Source organism: Chlorocebus sabaeus, chromosome 18, assembly GCF_047675955.1.
Source record: "Chlorocebus sabaeus isolate Y175 chromosome 18, mChlSab1.0.hap1, whole genome shotgun sequence".
NCBI classification, from domain to species: Eukaryota; Metazoa; Chordata; class Mammalia; order Primates; family Cercopithecidae; genus Chlorocebus; species Chlorocebus sabaeus.
Genome location: NC_132921.1, coordinates 37006777 through 37033971, shown reverse-complemented (window position 1 = coordinate 37033971; position 27195 = coordinate 37006777). Strand labels below are relative to the sequence as shown.

Below are 27195 nucleotides of genomic sequence, written 5' to 3'. Positions count from 1 at the left end.
AAAATAACATAGAGAATAAAATAAAATGGAAAAATGTAATAGTGCATCACAGGTAGATTCAACTGTACATACACACAAAGGATCAGAATGTAATACAGAATGTAATTTTTATTGTGACTCCTAGACAAAACACTGGAAACTTTACTCAAGAGCATAAATATTACTTTAGCAACAGATCTTGAGAATGTCACTTAATGTATGTGAAAATATGTCTTCTCTCCCCAAGTTTTTCAGATCATGAAGACAGTCTGAATTCCAGATCCATCGAGATCTTAACTTTATGCATGGTTATGAAGTACAGGTATAGGAATCGCTGAATCAAGTATTTGATCCCGGAAAGAACATCCAGGTTTGTCATTCTCAAACTGGATTATTAGGGGAAGATAATAAAACCCAAATAATCATCTTCAAACATAATTTTACTTGAGTACACTTGAATACTTTGGAGGAGATATTCTGTATGCAGAGCAACAGATAAATGAGAGCTTAAAGTGTAAAATGTGCAGGGCTTTTTAAATATACAAAAAACTCCAATGAATGTTTTGGTAACGACCTTGGGCTAGTCCCTAGATGCTCAGGGGTCAAAATTTCACTCCCCTTCACCCTCACGGATGGCTCACTGAAAAGATGTAGAATGCAAGGATCTCATCCTAGCCTGGAATTTCATATTATAGATGAGGAAAATGAAGCCTGGGGTGATACGTTATCTTTTTTGATGTGAGATGGCCAATTAATAGCAGAGTTCAAACGCAGGTACCCTAACTCCAGGTTCAATATTCTTCCCACTATCTCATTTAAACTGGCTGGGAAGCTAGGTTTCTGCTACTAGCTGGAGTGGAAGAGTTTAGCTGAAGGGGTGGGGTGAGGGAAACATACAGCATAAAAACTGTAAGTGTCAGGCTGTATCACACCGTCCCTTCCTTACTGAAACTGGTGCAACAAATTTCAAAAGATAATAAGTACTGGGGAATGGATATAATTCCCATTTTTAATAACCCCTGTAGCAAAATAATGTTCCACTGATTCTCCATCCCTTCTCAAAAGTGTAGACAGTAGCTAAATAAGTCACAGTTTGTAAAAGAAATCCCCCCCCAAAAATCAACAGATGGACAATCCAAAAGAAAACATTTTTTAGCTAATTTCTAAAACTTCATATTCTAACCTCATATATCTCCAGAACAATAATTTTTATGAAGTCTTCGTCCACATTGGTTCTTCTGGCCTGAGCCATCTGGGCAAAGGTAGTCAAAAGGCAAATCTCTTCTGAGCTATTCATAGAAGAAAGACACTTCTCAAAGTTGGTGAAATGTTCTGGGTCTGCAAGTTCATATCAAGAAAAGTAAAGTGGGGAAAGAATAAATTTACATCTTTTACTCACTCTTCCAGAGAAAAAGATTTAGGAATATTTAAAGATACAAAAGTTCTTTCTTTGTTCCAAAATAGATTTCTACAGGCATCAGGAATGAGGCTGGACCAGATGGCCTCTGAAATTCCAATGAACTCTAAATATAATGTAACCTCACAAGAGACATTTAACATCTCTAAGCTTCAGTTCGCACATCTGTCTCAAAAGGTTATTTAAGAAGAAGATTAAACAGCATGTCACTGGTGACGTGCTTTGTTAACTGCAAAGCACTGCTGCTGTCACTAGGCAGTCACCTTCAAAGGCAGTACTGCCAACTTCAAAGGCACCCTTGAAGCTACTTGGTAACCATCAGACAAACAAAGACCTGACTAATGAAAACTGCTAATACTAGCAAACTACTTGGCACAAATAGGGCCTTCCAAAAAAAGAGATTTGCTTATAAAGAAAAACTGGGGGCAAGAAATTAGTTATAACCGTAACTGAAATACTAATGAATGTCATAAATAATATAATAAATGTGATGTGTTTTGCCTATATCGCAAAGGATGTTGTGTAAGCAATACTAAATTCTGCCATTAGAAGGCAATATTCACAAATACACATGACAGTAAACTAGATGCAAAGTTGTGCAGTGGAAAGGAAAAAAAGCCCATTTAAAAAATATATGTCCTTGGCCGGGTTCTGTGGCTCACACTCGTAATCCCAGCACTTTCAGAGGCCAAAGGCAGGCAAATCACTTGAGGTCAGGAGTTTGAGGCCAGCCTGGCCAACATGGTAAAGCCCTACCTCTACTGAAAATACAAAAATTAGCTGGGCGTGGTAGCACATGCCAGTAGTCCCAGCTACTCAGGAAGCTGATGCAGGAGACTCACTTGAACCTGGGAGGCGGAGGTTGCAGTGAGCCAAGATCATGCCACTGCACTCCCGCGTAGGCAACAGAGCAAGACTCTGTTTCAAAAAAATTTTAAAAATTTTAAAAATAAATAAATAAAATAAATTAAAAAATAAAAAATATATATATATTTCTATACATATCCTTGATGGAACTTTTCACAGTAAGAAGGCAACAAGCCAATAATTCCATTCACATTTACACATTTGAGAAACCAAGGTAGCTCACCAAATTTCCTGCATTTTCAAAATAACTCCAGGACATTTACCAAACCAATTTTCATTTTCCATCTCCAAATTCGATTTAGAGTGGAAATTATTACACAGAACATTCTCAGAATAATGAAAATTGGCATGATCATTCTAACTTACATTGTGAAAGGATATTTAAAAAGAAAAACAAGAATTATCATTCAAACTTACAATGTTTAAGGTACAAATCAAGGAAAAGGCCTTATATATTAAATAATTCTATAGATAAAAACAACGGGAAAGTGAAATAACTTTCTAATTAGCTTTTAAAATATCAACTATAAGGACAAACAAACACATTTCTACATTTATTTATCATCAAATTTGCCTATGGCTACACTTTACTAGTAGTCAGAATGTTGATCAGACTAGAAATAAACAAAAAGAAGCCAAATTAAAACAGACCGGGTTTTAACAATCACTGCTGAGAAATGTGCTAGTTAGGAAATGTTAAAACTAGTTAAAATTTGTTCCTTGGAAACTGATTTCAAGCTCACCCTACCCCCATTACCACAGATAAATAAGAACTGATTATAAAGAATAAGCACTTCTGGCAATTATTAAATATAAAAAGTTAGGAAGGTAAAATATGTTAGGAGCCTTATTCTTTCACAAACAATAAAAACCAAGCCTCCTAACAAAATTGGTTTATAAAAGATTAAGCGAAGGAGAAGATGAAAAAACAGCAAATTAGAGCAGGAGATCAGTGCAAAGACTCCAGTCTCAAGCTTAGAATGTAATAAGGCAGATGAAACTTCTCTACTGTGCCACTAACTCCTGTGTCAGGTGATATAGGCCCTAAGGGAGATAAAGATAAAAGTGCCATGGGAGCCTGGAGTCCAGACAGAGAACTCCAGCAGCAGGATCCAAAGCTCCAGGGCAAGGCAAGGCTGGTACTGCCGCTTCAGGGTCTGGAATCACATCCACTACAGAGCTGAGCTGTTCAATATCGGCTCCATCTGCCACATGGTAACACAGAGCCTGGCAGATAGTAAGTCCGCAATGAAGGGAAATGATACTACAAAGGAGACCTACCCAGGATTCAGGTATAAAAAGAAGTGCTGCTGACCATCCCAGCACTTCCGAAGGAAATGTCTGCTTCTGTGTTAGCTATTTCAACCACAGAAATAGCCGCCAAAGGACAGACAATGGCTGTGAGACCTCTCACCTAGCTCACTCGTCAGCCCAGGTCCAACCATGCCAATGGTCTAATAGAAGCACTGCCCCCAGCACAGCAGAGAAGCATTTTACAAAGCAGAACAATGTAAAGGAGTCCAGAGCTACCACTAAAAAGATAAAAAGAAAAACAAGAGACAAAAGGGGATGCATGCAGAGCCCCAGAAAAGAAAAAAACAGAAACAGAAGAATAAAGACATCAATCTAGAGAGATAGAAATGGAGGCTGAGTGCGGTGGCTCATGCCTATAATCCCAGCATTTCGGAAGGCCAAGGCATGTGGATCACTTGAGGTCAGGAGTTCAAGACCAGCCTGGCCAGCATGGAGAAACCCTGTCTCTACTAAAATATAAAAATTAGCTGGGCATGGTGGTGCGCACCTGCAATCCCAGCTACTCAGGAGGCTGAGGCAGGAGAATCACTTGAGCCCAGGAGATGGAGGTTGCAGTGAGCCGAGATTGCGCCACTGCACTCCAGCTGGGGCAAGGCTCCGTCTCAAAAAAGAAATGGAAATAAAAAAATAAATCATGAATGTCTGCACAAACTACTTTGCAAACAGTAGAGGCTCAATAATTTTTAAAGTATATAGTTTTAAGTGATACAGACATTTAAAAATTTGGAAAACAATCTTTACTTCCTGTTGTGAAGGAAAAAACATTTGGAAAATAGAATTATCTTTTATGTTTCTTTTTAATCTTGTATTTCAGTATATTGTCCATCATTTTTTAATGTATAGGGTAGTTTTTTAAAATCACTACAATATACATCTAATTAAATAGTGTTTTTCATTGTGAACATTGTAATTTTGTGATAAGTAAATGTCCTGGCCAGGCACGGTGACTCACACCTGTAATCACAGCACTTTGGGAGACCGAGGTGGGCCTGAGGTCAGGAGTTCAAGACCAGCCTGGGCAACAAGATGAAACCAGGTCTCTACTAAAAATACAAAAATTAGCCAGGTGTGGTGGCGTGGACCTGTAAGCCCAGCAACTTAGGAGGCTGAGGCACTAGAATCACTTGAACCCAGGAGGCGGAGGTTGCAGTGAGCCAAGAGCGCACCACTGCACTCCAGCCTGGATGACAGAGAGAGACCCTGTCTCTAAATAAATAAATAAATATAAATAAATAAATATTCTATAGTTTAGAGGTGGTATGACACAAAAATTTAAGTTTTCACCAAAATTAATTTTTAAAGTACACCTGTCTATATCTTTAGTTCATAAAAACAATACAACTTTTAAAAAAACAGCAATAAAAGAAAGATATTAGAGGAATGGCTGGGCACAAAGCCTTAACAAATTTCTAGACAATTAATACGTATCTGTTAATACAACTGCCAACTAGAATAATTTCACACACAAATGCAAAAAAAAAAAGTGCTTCCTAAAAGTTAGAATACTGTATGTATTGGCATACTGTTTGGGACTAATCAAATTTTGATTTCAGATATGCTAGTTGCTGTTTAATACATCAAAACTGTGAAGCAGTCTGTTGAATTTCAAAATCATTACACTTGAATACGTATGTAGAGCAAAACATTTTCTCTTAGTCCCTCTAAAAGTAAAAATTAAGCCCTGAAGAGAAGCACAAAAAGATAGGGAGAGCAGAACACCGACTGCTCGGTGGGGCCGTACCTTGGAGCTGCTGCTTGCACTGGGCGGGCTGCAGGGAGGACGAGAGCTGCTGCAGGTTCTCGTTCTCCACCTGGTGCATGAGGTAGAAGAGCTTCCACAGCATTTGCACAGACAGAGTCCCAAAGGGCATCTCGGACATAAACAGCCAAATGCCAAGTCTGCATGTAAGCAGGAATCGTTTTATTTATTAATCAGCTTCATTACATTAAGAAAGTAGAAAAACCATTGGCTCTCAAGGAAAGAAAGATTCTTAAATCACACTACGATTTTTCTAATATGCTTTAGTCATAAACACCTCAAGGATGGCTAAGAATAACAGCAAATACAAACCACCCAGTCTGCGCCAGGGACTGTTCTAACCACTACAATGTGTGCATGTGTGTGTGTACACACAGAAGTACAATATCAACTCAAACCATCCTCACAAAAACCAAGACAACAATTATGGATATGGCCGGGCATGGTGGCTTACGTCTGTAATCCTAACAATTTAGGAGGCCGAGGCAGATGAATCACTTGAGGTCAGGAGTTCAAGACCAGCCTGACCAACACAGTGAAACCCCGTCTTTACAAAAAATACAAAATTAGCCAAGTGTGGCGGTGCATGCCTGTAATCCCAGCTACTTGGGAGGCTGAGGCAGGAGAATCACTTGAACCCAGGAGGTAGAGATTGCAGTGAGCCAAGATCACACCACTGCACTCCAGTCGGGGCAACAAGAGTGAAGCTCCGTCTCAAAAATAATAATTATTATTATTATGGATATTAGCACCAACTCACACAGGCTACTAAGGCACAGACAGTAGTGGGTGGCAGAGAGGTCAGCTGTGGATGTGCGTGTCTGAGCACACATACAGGTACACGTGTGCACACAGACACATGTGTAGTGGGTGAGAGGAAAATCAAAATCCATCCAGTGACTCCTCTCTGAGCACTGAACAAAGTTCAAACTCCTCAGCCCACACTCAAAGGCTTCCACAGGATGGCTCTGACCCGTATTTCCAACCAGAGCCCTCTCTGCCTTCCTTCAGTTACTACTGCATTCCACCAAGCCTGGAGAGACCCCACACCTCCAGGCTGGCTCCTTCCATGGGTCAAGCCCTCCTTGGACTTCCTCCTCTGTGCTATTACAGAACTCCATCAATACCTGACTTTGCCATCATCATACCTTTTGCCAGTAAGCCTCACACTATAGTGGCAGAAAAACCACCTGGAGACTTTGTGGAAAATGCAGATTCCCAAGCCTCACCTATAAAACCCATGATTTTGTAGGTCAGAGTTGGGGCACAAGAATTTGCACCTTTTATAGCCACCCTTGGTGACTCAGACTCAAGTGATTCTTAAAACACAACGTGAGAAACACCTCAAGGTACTGTAAATTACATATAACATACTAACCTAACAGCAATTTGAGAGCAGAAACCAGGTCTTGTTCATTTTTATATAAACCAGTTTATAACTAGAACCCTGTATTTTAATTACCTGCTATCTAAACCAGTATCTCAAAAACAATCAGCATTCAATAGATAGATGCTTATTAAAATTGTATGTGAATGTTACCACAACTAAAAAAAAAAAAAACTTGTATCAGGATGGTGGCCATGCCCCAAGTCAGAATCTGCTAAGGAATGGCCGGGTGCAGTGGCTCATGCCTGTAATCCTAACACTTTGGGAGGCTGAGGCGGGCAGATCACTTGAGGTCAGGAGTTCGAGACCATCCTGGCCAACGTAGTGAAACCCCATCTCTACTAAAAACATAAAACTTAGCTGGGCACAGTGGTGTGCGCCTACAGTCTCAGCTACTCAGGATGCTGAGGAAGGAGAATTGCTTGAACCCGGGAGGCATAGGTTACACTCCATCTTGGGCAACACAGTGAGACTCCATTTCAAAAAAAAGAAAAAAGAAATCTGCTAAGGAATGTATAGCAACTTACCTGCTATTAAATTTAAAAAAAAAAAAAGAAACTTAAAAAAATAGGAGGCACAACTACTACAAATTATCCTATTACAAATTATCTAATTACAAATAAACCAAATTTTAAAAAAATGAATAGTGTATTATGCCTAATCCACATCTACAAACCTAAACAGGCAACTGGTAGCTCAAACCCACACTCACCGGGACTCCGGAAAAGCCAGCTAGACTCCTGACTAAGAGATTAAGAAACTTCTCTAAGGTCAGGTGGGCCAGGTTTCTATCTTATTAATTAACTATCCTAACACTTCACATGGGACTTGATGCTGTTTTATAACCCCAAAACAAAGAAGGAAAATTGTAGAGGACTTAAAAGTAAAATCACAAACAGGGTGTATTTCAGGCTATAAAATTTCCTATATGGCAGACATTCAGGAAGTCTGGCTTATATATACACATATATATACACACACACACATATATATTTATATAGGCATTTATATACATATACATATATATATATTTTGAGACAGAGTCTTGCTCTGCTGCCCAGGCTGGAGTGCAATGGTGCAATCTCAGCTCACCGCAACCTCCACCTCCCAGGTTCAAGTGATTCTTTTGCCTCAGCCTCCTGAGTAGCTGGGACTACAGGCTCCTGCCACCAAGCCTGGCTAATTCTTGTATTTTTAGTAGAGATGGGGTTTCACCATGTTGGTCAGGCTGGTCTCAAACTCCTGACCTCAGGTGATCCGCCCACCCCAGCCTCCCAAAGTACTGGGATTACAGGTGTGAGCCACCACGCCCAGTCCTGACTTCTATTTTTGTTGTCTGTCTTTTAGTATAGTTTAGTTTTGTTTTAGGTTGAAGGGATAGCTATTGCCAGAAATTTCCATTTGAGTGCCAAATAAATTTAAATTTCATGGCTTTAAATATCTGGTTCTCATATAATTTGTTTCCTAAAATAAACTTAAGAACAATAGCTGTCAACATTTTTAAACAATTATCTTTGTGAATTATATACACAACGTTACAGGAAGGGTTCACAGCTCAATATATAAGCCCCAGTAAGCAGGATGACAGCTTTGCCTCTCCGCTAAGCAAGCACAAAAATAAGTGACAGATCAGAGAAGGAAGACTCCTCCCATGTACCAGGCTGGCGTCACTGGGCAGGTGCTACTGCACTGATGCCCTGACAATCCTGAACAGGATTTGGCGCATCTCATGAGACCACAAAATTTATGGTATATGTGTAACAGGAGTAATCTAAAGATAAGGCCAGGCGCGGTGGCTCATATCCGTAATCACAGCACTTTGGGAGGCTGAACCGGGCAGATCACTTGAGGTCAGGAGTTCAAGACCAACCTGGCCAACATGGTGAAACCCCATCTCTACTAAAAACACAAAAAATTAGCCAGGCATGGTGGCAAGTGCCCATAATCCCAGCTACTTGGGAGGCTGAGGTGGAAAAGTCGCTTGAACCTGGGATGCAGAGGTTGCAGTGAGCCAAGATCATGCTACTATACTCCAGCCTGGGCAACAAAGTGAGACCCCATCACAAAAAAAAAAAAAAAAAAAGATAAATTTCTATACCCAAGTTCTATTTAAGTTAGACTTACGCCTTCACAGTGTCTAAAAGTGGTTAACACTTAGCTAAGAATTCTTGATCTTTCTCTAAGTCTCTAGATTATTCTATTCCCCATATGAAACCACACAAGAACAACCCCCACTTACATTTGAAAAGTCCTTTGTGGTTTAAAATGTATTTCCTCACATTACCACAATTCACCCTCATCACATATCCACGAGGTTAATGGCACAGTAGTATCATTATCACCATCTCCATTTTATAAATGAAGAAAGTGAGACCACAAATATTAAGTGACTTTCCCAGGGTAACAGTAAATGGCAGACCAAGACTCAAACTTACTATACAACACAGAATAAATCGGGGGCTGGGGCTAAGAGTCACATGGCAAGAGGGAGTGTAGACAGCTAGCTCAGGAGAGGGCCAAAATAGGGGAGAGCTAGTAGTTCATAAGCAGAGCTGCGCAGGGGTGGAGGCAGGCCCGCATCTCCTAGTGGAGAGCATAATTCTGCAGCAGAGCCCACTCCTCAACTTGGCCAGTGGCTCAGGGAAGGGAGCACGGGATGTGCAGCTGTGCCCCTGCCTATGCCTCAAACAGGTCCTAGGCTACAAGCAGCGGCACAGACAGCATGATCCAAAGACAGTATTTACAAAGCTAAGATAGGGAACCAAGATCCATGACATTCCCAGACCTTAAAACCCTTACAGGAAGGCAAATTGAACAATAAAATCACCAAATCATTTGCACCACATGCTGTGCACCTACTGCTGCTCACTGCAGGCACCGCAGTAGGTATGTGACAGATACAATCTATCCTGTTTTCCCCTGCTCGAGGCTGCCCCAAAAGTTCAGGGTGGCAAAAAACTGAGACACCAGAATAGTGTTATCTTACAACAGAAAGAAATTGAGAGAGAGAGAGACCATTTCAGCCAGCAGGGGGTTACTACAGATAAGGAAACTAAGGCCCAAGAATTTGCCCTTGATAAGAAACAGATGAAATACACTAAGAAACTATTATAAAACACCTACTTAAGTGGCTTTCACTCGACTGGTTCTTACCAGTGAGGAAGTTACTTCTCACCAAATATCATATGTCTTACTTACCTTTTGGCCTTCAGCACATGTAGGACAGCCCTCAAAAACAGCTCATCAAATTCAACCTGTAGTTTCTCCATAGAGTAGGGCTGTTGGGCCAATCCTGAGCCTTGGTTATGGCTCATATACTGTGCCCAGTGGTCACTTACATAACCAACGGTCATTCTGGGCATGAGGAAAGATAATACAGTACTTTTCATTAGCTCAATATCTGCACCTTTATATTACATTTACAACATTCATTTATTCAACACATATGTATTGAGCACCTACTATCCACCTACTACTGCCCAGGTTCTGAAAGTAATGAAATGGGGAAAAGAAAATCCTACCTTCATAGAGCTTACATTTAGTGAAGGGCAAAGAGACAACAAATAAAATAAAGTCATATATAGTCTGCCACATGGTTTAAGTGACACTGAGAAAAAGCCAGAGAAAGGAATAAAGTATGTCTGGCGATGAAGGGGTACGCAGGATAAGGAGGTGGGTTGGGAGCAAGAGAGGCCTTACTGAAGACAGATATGTGATAATGCCTGGAAAACAGTGAGGAATCACAAGAGTGTCTATGAGAAGAGTGTCCACATAGAAGAAACAGACAATGGAAAAGCTTCGAGGGGTGTCAGGTATGATTAGGAACAGCAAGGAGGCCAATGTGCTAAGAGGGAGACTGGCTGGAGATGAAATCAGAAAAGTGGCAGGAAACCAGATCGTGAGGCGCCCTGCAGGCCACTGCGAGGACTTCGGCTTTTTCCCTGAGTGCAGCAGGGAGCACCGTAGGGCCCTGGGCAGACAATGGGCTGACTCACAATTCATAAGCAACACTGGCTGTTTAAAAATACACTGAGGTGGGGAAAGGGCAGAAGCGGGCAGTGGGCAAAGTCAGAAGCAGGAAGATAAGTCAGGAGGTCTAGGAATGAAATGGGGTGCTAGCAGTGAAGGTGGTAAGAAGCAGCTAGATTCTGGAAACAGCATGTTTCACTGATTCGAAAGAATGCGTGTCTTTCACACTAATCTCTCTGCAATTAGAACGTCAGAATCCATGTTAATGTTAATGATGTGATGCCATAATTTGGTAGCATTTTCCCTATGTTAGTGGCATATAAAATATATCTTAAAAAAAAAAATTGGTAGCATCTTAGATTTGATAAAAGATGGTATTTCGATGGTGGAGATAATAAAATTTGCAGTTAGACTGAATGCGGGGTATAAAAGAAAGAAAAGCCACGGGTGCCACCAGGTGTTTTGGCTTGAGAAACTAGAATAGAGTTGCTACTTAATGAAACTGCGAGGAGTAGTTTGGGAGGTGGGGAGAGTGAGTTCACTTTGAGAACATTACATTACAATGTTAATGAGTCATCCAAGTGGAGGTGCTGAGTTGGTAGCTGAATATACAATGTGTTTATGAGAGAGGTATGGGCTGGAAATACAACTCTGAGAATTGTAACAGTGTTTAGATATTTAAAGAAGAATGAACGACATCTGAAGAAGCAAGAGTAGATAAAGAGAAGAGGTTCAGAGACTGAGACCTGAGACACTCTAACATTAAGAAGTCTGGAAGTGAGAATGAAACAACCAAGGAGGCAGAAAAGGAACTGTCAGTGAAATGGTGGAGAAATCAGGAGAATGTGGTATCCTGGAAGCCAAGCAGAGAAAATGTTTTAAGGATAAAATTATCAATTAACTACAAGAAAGGCTGCTATGTGACCTATGTGAGAGATGCCAAGTAGGATGAAGAGACTCAGAACTGGCCAGTGGATCAGGAGTACAAGGTTCATTAGAGATCTTCATCTGTAGGAGCTGTCTGGGTAGTGATGGGAGGAAAAGCAAGTTCAAGTGAGGATGGAGGAATAAAATGGGAACTAACAGGCGATCTGAAGAATGAGACCTTATGGGAAATTGTTCTGCAATTAGAAGGTATGAGAAGAATCTGCACTAGATTCACAGAAAAGTAAGCGGATGGAAAGAAAAACAAAGAAAGAATAATCATAATATACTACAGCTGTTATTTACACAATAATGTAAACAGTGATCTTAAAACAGTAATGATACCAACGTCCTTCCTATAGAGTTACTGAGAAAATAAAATAAGAAATCACAGTCCTGGCATACAGTAAGCACACAATCCTATATCTGTATGTGAGCTCATGGACCAATTTTATTTACGGTCTTATTTATTAAGCAGAATCAGGAAACAGATGTCTGGATGGACTTCTGTTAATAACAGGTAGATGGGCTTTTAGCTTTTAACAAATTTATCTCCAAGTCACCAGTCATCCTCCCTCCCACTATCTCATTTTCCTAACTCTATACTCAAGGCTTTCTCTAGACCTCAGAAGGGACCCCCAGGCCGGGCACAGTGGCTCATGCCTGTAATCTCAGCACTCTGGGAGGCCAGGACGGGCGGATCACTTGAGGTCAGGAGTTGGAGACCAGCCTAGCCAACATGGTGAAACCCCATCTCTACTAAAAACACAAAAAATTAGCTGGGGATGGTGGCACACACCAATAGTCCCAGCTATTCAGGAGGCTGAGGTGGGAGAATGGCTTTAACCTCAGGAAGAGGTTGCAGTGAGGCGAGATCACACCACTGCACTCCAGCCTGGGTGACAGAGTGAGACCCCGTCTCAAAAAAAAAGAAGGGACCCCCACCCTTTCAGGGCATCCTATAACCAATTGACTGATTAATAAAGCTAATGGATACATATCTAAAATAAGTGAATTAGGCCAGGTACGGTGGCTCACACCTGTAATCCCAGCACTTTGGGAGGCCAAGACGGACAGAACGCTTAAGCCCAGGAGTTTGAGACCAGCCTGGGCAATGTGGTGAAACCTCGTCTCTACTAAAAATACAAAAATTAGCCGGGTGTGGTGGTGCGCACCTGTAATCCCAGCTACTCAGGAGGCTGAGGCACAAGAATTGCTTGAACCCAGGAGGCACAGGTTGCAGTGAGCCGAGATCGTGCCACTGCACTCCAGCCTGGGTGAAAGAGTGAGACTAGTCTCAAAAAAAAATTAAAAAATAAGATAAAATAAATGAATTAAAAGTAATTTTGTTTTGGAAGCAAAAGTAAGGAGGGAGAGAAGTTTTGATAGTTTTATGGAGTTTCTTTTGGGTGGGGAAGGAAGTTGAATAACAGCATGTATATATGCTGTAAGAAATGATCCAGTAAAGACAATTAAAATTAATAAAGCAGAAAAAAAGAGTATAAAATTAATTCAAAGAAAAGCAGTACATCTTCTCTAAATTTATTAAGACACTTGAAGCAGTAAGAGCCTGCATTTTCCTAGATGACTTCTCTCTTGCCCAGACTTCAACCCAGCAACAGCTTTGGGGATCTCGACTCCAAGAACAATCATCTAGCAAGCCAGTTAAATTTGAGATAATTAACGAAATATGCTGACTGGAAGCACTTATGAAATTCCCATCTTATAGATGGTGAAAAAATCTTAACTTTCACGAGAAATAAGACCTGAGGTTTACAACTAAAATGTCCATCATCCCAATTATGCAGTATCTGTGTCTGACCAGGGTAAAAGGAACAGAGAAGAATGGACCAACGGCAGTATTACCTGATCATATAACCAATTCGCTTCACAAACTGCCTATAGCGTGCTCTATTAAAGGTTTCTAACCCCACAGCCAGAAGTTCCACTAGCGAGTTGGCAAAGGCAAAAATTTTCATCATCTCTTGAGGTCTTGCTGTTTCAGGTAAATAATCACCTAGAAGTTAATCAGATAAAAGAAAAAAATCATAATTACTACGAAAAAACACGAACAGAAACAGCTGTATAAATATTTTAACGAGGACTCAAAGCCAAGATGGAGAAGAACTGACAATCTCATTACTCTGGCTCCCATGTCAACATGAAATGGGAAAAAACTTGAGACAATGTGCCAAACTAAAAACAATTTAAGCTGGGCAATGAGCAGGCTAGTTAGCTTTCTCACATTTAAGCACCAAGTGGGAAATTACAAGCACAAGAGAAGCCTACAACAGCTAGGCACAAGAAACCTGAGTTGGAGCCTACACAAGAAGACTCGAGCTGGGTGCAGTGGCTCACGCCTATAATCCCAGCACTTTGGGAGGCCGAGGCAGGCGGATCACGAAGTCAGGAGATCGAGACCATCCTGGCTAACATGGTGAAACCCCATCTCTACTAAAAATACAAAAATTAGCTGGGCATGGTGGAGGGCGCCTGTAGTCCCAGCTACTCGGGAGGCTGACGCAGGAGAATGACATGAACCTGGGAAGCAGAGCTTGCAGTGAGCCGAGATCGTGCCACTGAACTCCAGCCTGGGCAACATGGCAAGACTCCATCTCAAAATTAAAAAAAAAAAAGACTCGATGCAGAGTTCCTGTGTTTGCATTTGCCACTACCCCATTCTACACATGATAAGAGAAATGAGTCTACCTTTTACTTTAAACCCAAGAAGATGTTGAAAGAGTTCATGAAAGGGGAACTGTGCTAAAAGGGTAACCAAATCATCTTCATTAAGGAGAATCCAACTGGTCTCAGGGTCTTCATCCTAAGGGAAAAGATAAAAAGTCATGTCAGCTGATTTGATCAGATCACACTATGATCCAGAGTTACAGGAGGTAAATTATCACAGGTCTCAATGGTATACATGTGATATCCTCATGAGTCTTCATGGACCTTTTCTCCAGGACAGAAATTTACAGTCTCAGTTCCAGAGATAGTTCCACAGTAAATCCCCTGAAATTGCAAGCACAATTTTATATGTATCTGGGTCATGGTCAGTGATGAAACTGCTCTCATTAAATGTCCATCCCAAAGAAAATAGAAAAAAACAAATCCTCTAGAGTGAGAACCTTACTATAGGGATCAGTGCTTTGATAACATCAATTAAAGAACCACAGATGGGCTGGGCACGGTGGCTCATGCCTGTAATCCCAGCACTTTGGAAGGCCGAGGTGGGCAGATCACCTGAGGTCAGGAGTCCAAGAGCAGCCTGGGCAACATGGTGAAACCCCATCTCTACTAAAAATGCAAAAATTAGCCAGACATGGTGGCGTGCACCTGTAATCCCAACAACTCGGGAGGCCAAGGCATGAGAATCATTTGAACCTGGGAGGCAGAGGTTGCAGTGAACAAAGATCACACCATTGCACTCCAGCCTGGGTGAGAGAATGAGATTCCATCTCAAAAAAAAACAAGAACCATAGATGAGAGTTCATGTTAGCTGCAATTCTCTTCTCCCAAAATCAAGGTCTATGTAGTATTCGACAGACTTAAGAGGAAGCAATTGACATTTGCTATAGATGACTAAAGTTCTGTTGTCAATCAGTGCTGCCAAAAGCCGTATAAAAATAACAGTGGTCATACACAAAGATTAAATAGGGGAAATCTTTGCAGTCTTTTTGTTTGACACAGAGCACTAAAGTCACCTTAGAAACCAAGTTGATTCATGTCCTAAGATATGCTACATTAAAAAGGGAAGGAAGTAAAAAGATCCTGAGAACCTGAAGAATAGAATGTATCACCTCAATTTCCACAACGGACTAATGCAGATCATTCAAAATTTCCTTAAGCCACTCAATTTTTACAGTCTTATTATGTGTCTAAAATGTCTAACAAACAAGCGTTTCAGAAACTCTACTTAAGGCAGTTCTCAACTTAGCTATTCTCAACTCAGCTGTACATTTAACCACCAGGTAGGCTTTTAACTATTTGGATGTCTGGGTGTGGGCCTGGGCAAGGTTTGCAAGTTGCCCAGGTGATTCTAGTACATAGCTAGTATCAAGAAACCACTGATGTGGGTAATTCAGAGTGCCTTCCTCCCCACAGCCTTTTCTGAGGCCATGGCACTCCCAACTTTCTCATCTATTCCCCAGTTCTTGAATTCGCTGAATATTTAGGGAGTGCTAAACTGGAGCCAGGCACCAACGCAGGGTGAGATAATTAATCAAATATTTTGACTGGAAGTATTTATAATGCCTAATCATTACAAGTAATTATAATGCTCCTTAATCATTATCTATCTGGGATTAAATGCAGGAAACCTACCAGAAGAAAAGATTTCTCCCCCAAGAAAGACCACTCTAAAAAAAACACACTGCTCCACTGCAATCTTTAAAAGACCAATCTGTACTGGTTCCTGAGAAGCTTGCTTCAGAATGATTCCTCAGTTTCTAGCAAAGACGCTTGCACGTCCACGTCATTTACCACCACCTGACCACCTCCTCCGGCAAGTCTCAGGAAGAGAAAAACGACTGTGAAGGGTGCTCTCCACTTCTGAATGAGCACTGGGAAATACACAGACACGATCCCACAGCTGCCATGGCTGTCATTCTGAAAACTGTTGGCTGAACACTTTCATCTCCTTTTTTTTGAGACAGAGTCTCGCTCTGTCACCCAGGCTGGGCGCAGCCCAGTGGCACAATTTCGGCTCACTACAAGCTCCGCCTCCCACGTTCACACCATTCTCCTGCCTCAGCCTCCCAAGTAGCTGGGACTACAGGCGCCCGCCACCACGCCTGGCTAATTTTTTGTATTTTTAGTAGAGATGAGGTTTCACCATGTTAGCCAGGATGGTCTCAATCTCCTGACCTCGTGATCCACCTGCCTCAGCCTCCCAAAGTGCTGGGATTACAGGTGTGAACCACCGTGCCTGGCCTCACCTCCTTTTAAGAGAGGGATTGTAATAAATTGGTCACTGAACATCCTAGACGAGAATATCAAATCAAGATTCAGAACAAAACAAAGGACTAGAACTGACAATTAGCAGCAGAACAAAACTGCTTACAAATATACTCACGATGGGTATAGTAGAAAGGAAAATTAACAAGGGTGATCTTGAGAAGCTGGATTTCGATCATTAAATTATCACCAAAAATGGAAAACCATCTTCTACCTTTCAAATGAGAATTTCCGGATAAGAAGTTTATGAGTTAAGGGAAAACCTTGCTAAGCTCCAGCTCTTTATTACTCAGATTCACCATCTGTAGGTGAGGCTCCAACCCCAGAAACTTGTTACTACATAAAGAAACTCCTAATATACATCTTATGTAATATGACTTTAATTTCCAAGTGCCAAATTCTCCGAGCTGAACAGAATGATATTCTAGAGAAGGGGTGCAACACAGCACACTGGCTCAAAGCACAGGCTCTAAAGGCTCCGCATTTAATGACCCTATGGTTTGAGAGAAGGTACTTCACAGCCCTGCACCTCAGTTTCCTCATCTATAAAATAGGAATCATAAGTCTTTACCTCATGGGGTTGCTGGGAGAATTAAATGAGATATTATGTGAAAAGTGCTTAGAACAATACCTGGTGCATAAGAAGAGGGCACAATAATTCATCAAAATAATGCAGACATGACAAGTTACCTCTTCTCCTCCTTCGTCTACTAGCGTCCAGGTCCCAGACCCAGGCCCTGAGGAGGATGGCTTCCGCTCGCTGGGCTTCATGTGGCACATAAACTCAGCTCGATTTCTAAAGGACAAGAATAATCACTCCCATCACTTAGATGAAGGCCCATGTGAGTGCATTCTGGATTATCTACTCACCCTGAAGAAGAGCCACACATCAACCCAATCTTCAAATGGTTTAAATTAGTGAATAAGAACTGGGCAAAAAGCAAGGCTACTAAAACTGCACTAATTTTGGTGGAGAATGCAACCATTCTGAATTAGTAATGATGAGTAATTACAGAAAGCAGCTATACTAGCACAGCTCCCTGCATGACGCAGGATCTCAATATATATGCTACAGACCTTAACTCAAACCAGGCTAACAGAGTCTTGCCAGGGAAACTATTTTAGCAACTATGACTTACTGAATAAAAAAGAATGGAGGCTGGGCACGGCGGCTCGCGCCTGTAATCACAGCACTTTGGGAGGCTGAGGTGGGTGGATCATGAGGTCAAGAGATCAAGACCATCCTGGCCAACATGGTGAAACCCTGTCTCTATTAAAAATACAAAAATTAGCTGGGTGTGGTGGTGCATGCCTGTAGTCCCAGCTACTCAGGAGGCTGAGGCAGGAGAATCTCTTGAACCTAGGAGGCAGAGGTTGCAGTGAACTGAGATCGTTCCACTGCACTCCAGCCTGGCGAAAGAGAGAGACTCGATCTCAAAAAAAAAGAAAAAAGGTAATGGAGAGGCTTGTTTAGGGCCAAAACATAGATATCAATGCAAAAACACTTGTGAGTCAAATCATTATCTACCATGTGCAGGAGCAGGCCCTTGTATCCAAGGCAGTAAGGGAGAGGAATCATCAAATCTAAATTCCTCATTTAATTTCAAGGACTTCTATAATCCAACCCACCTGAGTTCTTCACATTTATTACCAGTTCCCGCACACACCTTTGCTTCAGCCACACTGATCTACCTGTGCTCTGCACAGCTATCCTAACCTGTGTTGGGGCCTTTGCTCACACTGTTCTCCCACCTACATGTTCTCCATTGTCCCATTCTCCTACTGAAATCCAATCCATTCTTTTTTTTTTTTTTTTCAGATGGAGTTTCACTCTATCACCCAGGCTGGAGTGTAGTGGCACGATCTCAGCTCACTGCAATCTCCGCCTCCCAGGTTCAAACGATTCTCCTGCCTCAGCCTCCCAAGTAGCTGGGATTACAGGTGATTACACCACCATGCCCGGCTAATTTTTATATTTTTAGTAGAGACGGAGTTTCACCATGTTGGCCAGGCTGGTCGCAAACTCCTGCCCACAGGTGATCCATCTGCCTTGGCCTCCCGAAATACTGGGATTACAGGTGTGAGCCACCACGCCCAGTCCAATCCATTCTTTAAACACAGCTCATTTACCATGAAACCCTCTCTGACTACTCCATTCAACTCTTTGTTCTCTTCATTTCTATTGCATAGCTTCACAATTTAGCACTTAAATCTCTCTGTGCTATTTCTCTTCTGGCATTAAATCTCTTCTTCCAAGAAACAGATCACCTTTTTTGTCTGTAGCACCTTTCACAATAGCATATATGACAAGAGGGGCAAACCCACTAAAACGGGGATCCCATAAAAATAGTTGCTTATATATAAGCAGTTGAAGAGTCACTTTGAAACAAGAATCAAACCCAAAGAAAATCTGCAATGTTAAATTCTAGAATGCCAACACTTCCCTTAGCTGTTCTTCTTTGGATCTAGGCAGTTTCAGGAGCCAATCCTTTAGAAGAAAGAAGCATTTCAATCTCTACTTCACAAAGCTCTTCCACACTTACTTGACAGGAGACATCAGCAGGGCAAGGGACTGCATAAAATGAAAGACCCCTGATGGGTTATGCAACACTTTGATCTGAAATCAGAAAAGCAAAAAGCGTACTGTAGAAAACAAATAACCCAAGTGTCCATAATCTTGGTTCACAAGCGTTCTGACCAAAGTTGCTGTTAAGAGAACAAAGCTGAAACTGGTACCTAATACACAAGAGTAAAGCACAACCCATGGGTTACCTGGCGGCACTGAGTCAGCTGTACTCAAAGAGCAGAGGTAGCTGAGCAGTTTCCATCAATTATCTGTAACAACATGGGATGAAGGACACTACTGCTACTTTAATCCAAAGAGAGACAAAACAAAAACAAAAAAATCCTCCTTCTACCTAATAAGATTCAGACTTCTTGCCACCAGAAATGCTAAAGCAAAGGAGATGTGGAGAAGCTGAACTTGGCAAACGTTTTGGCTCCTGCCCATTCTAAGTGGTTGCTATGAGTAACTAAATGACCCAAAGGCAACAGCAGAGAGGAGAATCTAAAAACCACATAGTCAACTCCTAAGTATACAAGAGTTGATCCCACAGACCTAAGATCTCTGCTAGTATTAAAGAACTTTGAGATGTGGTGGCTTCTGTTTGACCTGTACCAACTGTGGTGTGAGACAGATTGACTTAGGAAGCTGTATTGAGTACCACGGGAAAAAAGTCCTGGTGAGCCTTCCTGCGCAGAAATTGTGTAGAGTTAAATATGACTGAACCTACCCAGACAGACCACAAGCAAACTTAGTACAGTTCTATCAGTTATGGGTGGCCCAACAAGTTTCAGCCTAAGAACTTAAATGTATACTGGATATATTTTAAGATTTTTATTTTAAATATTACTATTTTTTAAATAGTCTTTTTTTCCCAGCAATTTCTTCAGGAAAAATGTCTAATAAAACCTCTCCCCTAACCCCTCAGAATGAGGTAACCATTCATCATACCTGGATGAAAGGAACAGCCCATTTACTAACACCAGCGGGGCATCGAAGAATATGGTTTAGAAGGAAGAGGTGATCTCCAGGACAGCCAACTTTTTGTAACACGGACACCTAAACAATAAAGGTCATATGATCTCACTATTTTTTAAAAAAAGAATAATTTATCTAGGGGTCTAGTAAAGTCATTTATCCAATGCTTCAATACATGCAATCTTTCAAAAGAGTAACCAGACACAAGACATACTATTCACTGGCTTAGTTTCTACCACAGAGCACACCAGAGGCCTATGAATCTATAGTACTATGATGAAATCACAAGCAGATTCTCTACAAATCTAGTTTTTACTTCTCTGGCAAATTACAAGTCACTAATGTTCCTGGCCACAAGTGAATAAATATAAGTCAAGTAGTTTAATCTATAAACATAACCAATAAACAAATACCCCTCCTTCTTATAACACACCTAACATCTTTCCTAAGTTTTTCAAATCCTTATACCTTTCTTCTTTCTCTTAAAAGAAACTGTTTTAAGCATGACATTAAATATCACAAGACAGAAAGAATGAGATATAGAAAATTTTTTGATCCATACCTTATCTAAAATGCACAAGACCAGAAGTATTTCAGATTTCAGACATTTTTGGATTCTAGAATGTTTGCATAAATGTAAGATATCTTGGTGATATGGTTTGGCTGTGTCCCCACCCAAATATCAACTTGAATTCTATCTCCCAGAAGAAGATAGAATATTCTTCTTCTTCTTCGTTGCGGGAGAGACCCAGTGGGAGGTAACTGAATCATGGGGGCCGGTCTTTCCCGTGCTATTCTCATGATAGTGAATAAGTCTCACATGATCTGATGGGTTTATCAGGGGTTTCTGCTTTTGCTTCTTCCTCATTCTCTCTTGCCACCACCGTGTACGAAGTGCCTTTTGTCCTCCGCCATGATTCTGAGACCTCCTCAGCCATATGGAACTGTAAGTCAAACTAAACCTCCTTTTCTTCCCAGTCTCAGATATGTCTTTATCAGCAGCGTGAAAAAGGACTAACATATCTAATACATTTGGGGCTGAAACATAAGTCTAAACACAATATTCATTTGTTTCATATACACCTTACATACAGCCTGAAGGTTGGTCTATACAAAATTTTTTGTAATTCTGTACATTAGACAAAGTTTCTATTAAGTACTTAGGTGTGGAATTTTCCACTTGTGGCATCATATCAGCACTCAAAAAGTTTGGAATTTTGGATCGTTTCAGATTTCTGAATTAGCAACACTCAACCTGTACCTATATGCTGAATATACATCTAGTCTTCAATTTAGCATACTTCCTGCATTTTCATTTCTTTCAAAGTTGAAGTCCAGAGTTCATTCAGCATAATCTTTATCAGAGAGAAACATACTTTGTGCTTAATAATGCACTAGATAAATAACTTATTACCATGTATCATGATCAAAGAAAAGTCATTAATAAACTCATGAAATAAATTAGCTGAAAAAGTTGTTGAAGACCAAATGTAATAACAGATAATTCCTAAATTATGAGAGAAATAAAACAAAGACTACAGTGTCTATTTTTGTCCCCTTACCAATTTCTGCAGCCAGAGAAGAATATCATCATGAAACTGAGTATCTTCATTAACTCTCCTGGTGAACATGAATAAGACACTAATGCATTCCTTTAGTTGACACAGATCGGAGGGAATGCTTTCTGTCTGCTTAGACACTGTAAATGAGAGAGATTAAATGAGTCTTTCATAAATGGTGTTTTGGGGGGAATTTTTAGTGTCTTCACTTAAACCAACAACAATAAAAAATCTTTAAAATATCTAGTGCAGATAAAAAAAAAGGAGAAAAGTTACATAAAAATATTTAAATTTTTATAAACAGACAAGCCAAAATGTGTTTAACTTTGAAGTATTTCAAAATAACGGAAAAACCAACCTCATCATAATTCCTTTTTTTTTTTTTTGAGACAGTCTCACTCTGTCGCCCAGACTGGAGTGCAGTGGTGCGATCTTGACTCACTGCAACCTCCGCCTCCCGCGTTCATGCCATTCTCCTGCCTCAGCCTCTTAAGTAGCTGAGACTACTGGTGCCCGCCACCACACCCAGCTAGTTTTTGTATTTTTAGTAAAGAAGGGGTTTCACCATGTTGGCCAGGCTGGTCTTGAACTCCTGACCTCAAGTGATCCGCCCACCTCAGCTTCCCAAATTGCTGGGATTACAGGTGTGAGCCACCGCACCTGGCCATAATCCACTATTTTTTATTTGAAAATCAGTACATCTTTGATCTACCCCCAGTTATTTGATTAGTTAAGAAAATAGGGAGGGGGAATTTTACTTTAAAGTGTCCTAATGTATCCCCCAGAAATAAAAATTACATAATTCAATAAGCATACTTAATATTCATGTCATACAGACTAATTTCTTAAAATCCAAAATAAGATGAAAAATTCAGAACATTATTAATCCTCTGTTGGAAAATTAAACAAAACAGTCCTACAAACAAAGCAGCCCAAACAAACCACAAGAGATAAAGGGTGAAGAAGTATTCCGATGATTACTTTTATAATCAAAAACTATATTTGGACTCAACTTGGTAACAAGCACATTAAGTAGGACAGCAAAGGACATTAATGATAGATAGTGAGCTTTCTGGCATCCTACAGAAGCAAAGAAAGACAGCCACGGAGAAAGGAGACCTGGCAATGCTCCCAAGAAATGTCATTAATGCAGATCTCAATCCTACACTTGGGGAGGCCTGGTAAAACTGCAAGCACAAATGGAATCTTGTAAGACCAATTACTATACAGTCAATTCAACCAGACTATAGCCCTCAATTTTTTATTTATTTCAAAATGCAAGAAAGAGTGAGAGCTTCATTACTTACACACCTTGGCCTTGCTGGTGAATTACTAAAGATCTCAGAACAGCTGAACTACTGAGCAATGCATAGATGTAAGACTCCACTTGCAACCTTGAGAGCACAGAAGTATAAGAATGAAGGGCCAGGGTCTGGTGGAGGTGTTCAGCTTTGGCATCGAATAGCTTCTTTAGCTCCATCAGTGCATTTTCATTCATTTCTACTCTTTGGTAGCGATGATAGCTGGAAACTTTCACTTGATCTGCACAGATACCCTACCAGAGGACAAAAAGGTACAATATGAAACCAGTTACTCTTTCCATTTGAAGTAAGCAGGCAGCAAGTATAAGATACATAGGCTTCAGTACCATCTTCAAAGAGCTTCTAATCATGGTGAGGAGACGTATTACTGTGTAGAGAACATTACCAGCAAATATATGATCAGGTGCAAAGGAACATAAAGCCAATCAGAAATACATCGCAAGTTCAGAGAAGGGAAGAGTAACTCTAACAAGTAGTCAGCAGTGGGCCAGGCGCGATGGCTCACGCTTGTAATCCCAGCACTTTGGGAGGCTGAGGCAGGTGGATCACGAGGTCAGGCGTTCAAGACCAGCCTGGCCAACACAGTGAAACCCCATCTCTACTAAAAATACAAAAATTAGCTGGGCATGCTGGTGGCGCTATAATCCCAGCTACTCAGGAGGCTGAGGCAGGAGAATTGCTTGAACCTGGGAGGCGGAGGTTGCAGTGAGCCAAGATTGCGCCACTGCACTCCAGCCTGGGCAACACAGCTAGACTCCATCTCAAAAAAAAAAAAAAAAAAGGAGTATTCAGCAGTGAAAGCTGCAAGAAAATAACAGAACTTGTCCCTAAGACTCTCATGATTGATGATCTTACCTTCTATTTTATGAACATGAAGCCAATGTGATATCCCCTAAACTTCAAGGTACCTTAAAACATCTCTGGATCTACCTTCATCATTCTTTGTAGTTCTACTCAAGAGAATACACACTCCACCAGCTGTGTTCTTGATTCTATCCTCCCTTCTCAATGCACTATTTCCAAATGTTTCCCTCCTTCCTATCTACAGAGATATACAGGCCTGCCAATGAATAAGGATTAGGGATAAGGGAATCACGTTTCTCTCCAATATCTCCTCCAGCTTCCCTTCACTGCTAAACTAGTCAAGAGTAACCTCTTCTTCCTTGCCATCTCTCCTAAGCCACTATGAAATGGCTTATGATCACTTTGGCCTCCATAGGGTTGCATCTAATGGTTTTCCCCGTCCCCTCTCAACCTTGAGAGGACGTCTTCCCCTTTCTCTGGGGCCTCTATGTTACACGTCAGGGACTCTCCATTGCTTATAGTTAAGAAGGTGAGTTTCACTCTCATTTTGTCCACTGGCATCATCCTGGAGCTAGGAATCGGTTACTACCTTCAGATTCCTCATCCACACTCAATGGGGAAGACCATCAGATACAACTCTATGGAGGCCAAAGTGATCATAACACCTTCAGTTTCCTCATGCCTTCTTCTCAACCTTGACACTCTCTACCCATCAGATGTTGGTAGCATTATGCCCAAGGTCACAAACTAACGACCCATGGGCTGAATTTCAGCTGGAGACATGATTTGCTTGGCCTACATGGTGTGTGTATGTGTCTGATTAGTTGCTAACATTTGCAAATTAGGATTCCTCACACAAAAATCTAGATTTCTAGTTTTTCTTGGAAAATCATAAGATGTGGCAATGCTGAACCATCACAATCTCACAACAACCATCGACTAGAACTCAAGAGTCGCTGTCCCCCCTACACCAGGCACAGGCTGACCCAGTGACCGTTGTCCCACTCAGCCTGCTTCACTCCTCCAGGTTATACATCTGGCTCCTGCAGGCATTTGACTTTGTGATCCCTGCACTCTACTACTCTAGGCTGAGGCAGGGGCAGTGTGGGTGTAAGGAACAGATTCCAGACCTGGACGGCATCCCAGGAATGCAGTTCTGCTGCAAATTCCCCAGGCTTCTGATCAAAATACCTGTACAGACATTTGTTCCTCCTTAAACTGCCACAGCCGACTTTTAGCATTCTGGCAATCAGATGTCAGAGTAAGCAGCTCAGCTTCGGCCAGTAGCAGTTGCTTCCTACATCGTGAGTAGTTCAAAAGCAACTCATAAAATTCATGCCTGTCTTGATGAGCCATGCTGTCAAATTCTTCTAAATATGACTCGACATTTTCCAGCCATGAACCAGGCTCCAAGATTTTTAGCTGTTCTTTAGTAAATGGTACTAGTTCTGGTTGAGATGGGAGTTCTGGGTAGAGTCGCTCACTACGAAGCAAGGGTTTCACTGCCACCAAAGCTGGTGCTTCTCTGGCAATTTCAGCTGGCAACTGGGGATACAGTTTCTTCACTCTAGGTGTCTGAAAAACATGTTTGGCTTCGCAAGAACTCTGCAAGCCAACATTCTGTGGCACCTCTGAAGAACAAACCAGGCCTTCTTTGTCTTCTTTACTATTCTGAGTTTCTCTGACTTGTATATTTTCCATTTCTGGCTGAGTATAAGAAAAATTAGATTGGGGTACACTTTCTGAAAGTCCACCTTGTACTGACGTATTTTCCTCTACCTCTGTGAAGTTCTTGGGGGTTTCTACTATAGTTCCAACATTGTCTCCAGGCTGGACCTTTGGCGTGACTGCACTGTCCCCCACACAGGGTCTGGCCTCTCCCCCTTCCTTTGGGGGCTCTGTGTTACACGTCAGGGACTCTTCATGGCTTATAGTTAAGGAGGTGAGTGGTATATCAAACATTTCACTCTCATTTTGTCCACTGGCATCATCCTGGAGCTGGGAATCAGTTACCACCTTCAGATGGTCTCCTTTGAATTCACAGGCTAGAGAAGGGATTTCCTGCTCTCTGGAGGTTTTTGGAAGGGAGACTTCATCGGACTCTTCCCTCTGAAGGGTTTCATATTTCTTCTTTTCCTAAAAACAACATACATAATGTGAAATAATTTATCACAATAATTGATGGTTTCAGCAGGAGGAATTTTAAAGCTGCACATAAAATCTAAATTTCATCATTAAACAAATGAAACCTAACTTTGCTTTATCAGCAATGTGTTTCATATTTCGTATTATCCAATATTGAGTGTGCTAAATTTGGAGATTCACTAGTCTGATCGTAATAGAAAAAGACATCACAGTAAGCAGCAAATTCTGATTCAAAAAATAGAAGGGGAAAGTTAATTAGATTGTACACCATTTTGCCAGAGGTTAAGTGAAATAGATCAGTCTCTACGTATCTTCAGCCACAACAGGTTTGTCTTCACCTTGACAAACAAATTCACTCAAAACTCAGGGAGAAAAGGACAGAACAACTTGAGCAACAGAACAATTGTAGTACTGGAATAAAATAAACATCCAGGAGCCCATACTGACATAATTACCTCAATGAATAAATATGTAAATAAAATGGGTAAGAAGTGACGATTCTTCCATGCAGGAGAATTCCGATTAATAGAATTAACAGAAGGAATGAGAAAAACAGAAAATTTTCCATAAGAACACCATGGTTAACTGTCACAGGTTAAGATCTACCCATGGATGCTAAAGTGAGTGAGTGAAGAGTTTAAGAGAAACAGAGTATCTGCATAGTCTCAAAGTATCTCCTCCCAAATGCTTAATAACAACAAACAGGAAAATAGTAAGTTTCAGTGGAGAATCCTGGAAGATAATGCTTTAACCAAGTGATCAAGGTTACGTCACCAGTAATACTGACATCGGATACCCCAATAGGATATTCCCAATAATGTGTAACCTGAATCTAATCATGAGAAAACATCAGACAAAAACCCAAACTAAGGCGCAGTCTACAAGATAACTAAAGGAATGTGGTCATGAAAGACAAGACTGAGAAACTGGTAGAGACTGGAGGGAACTACAGAGACCTGACAACTAAAGTGTATTGCGGGACCTGGATTAGAAAAAGGACATTAATGGAAAAACTGGTGAAGTCCAAATAAGTTCTACATCTTAATATTGCACCAACATTAATTCCGTGGGGATTTTTTTGTGTGTTTTTTTCTTTTTTGAGACAGAATCTTGCTCTGTCACCCAGGCTGGAGTACAGTGGCGCAATCTCGGCTCACTGCAACCTCCGCTTCCCGGGTTCAAGCAATTCTCCTGCCTCGGCCTCCTGAGTAGCTGGGACTACAGGCGCCCGGCTAATTTTTTGTATTTTTTA

General features: G+C 41.1%; 1 protein-coding gene across 2 annotated transcripts in view; it reads right to left on the bottom strand.

The window, feature by feature from the left end:
* EPG5 (ectopic P-granules 5 autophagy tethering factor) overlaps window positions 1-27195 on the bottom strand; it is a 121205-nt gene that overhangs the window by 83354 nt on the left and 10656 nt on the right. For both annotated transcript variants that reach the window (XM_007974156.3, XM_073006345.1), the window contains exons 2-12: window positions 24990-25934; window positions 22984-23227; window positions 21676-21812; window positions 20087-20194; window positions 19116-19189; window positions 17263-17368; window positions 14326-14440; window positions 13483-13633; window positions 9922-10077; window positions 5319-5476; window positions 1163-1317 (exon numbers count right to left, since the gene is read on the bottom strand). In XM_007974156.3, the coding sequence (XP_007972347.3) occupies window positions 1163-1317; window positions 5319-5476; window positions 9922-10077; window positions 13483-13633; window positions 14326-14440; window positions 17263-17368; window positions 19116-19189; window positions 20087-20194; window positions 21676-21812; window positions 22984-23227; window positions 24990-25934 (2349 nt within the window). The remainder of the gene's footprint in view (window positions 1-1162; window positions 1318-5318; window positions 5477-9921; window positions 10078-13482; window positions 13634-14325; window positions 14441-17262; window positions 17369-19115; window positions 19190-20086; window positions 20195-21675; window positions 21813-22983; window positions 23228-24989; window positions 25935-27195) is intronic.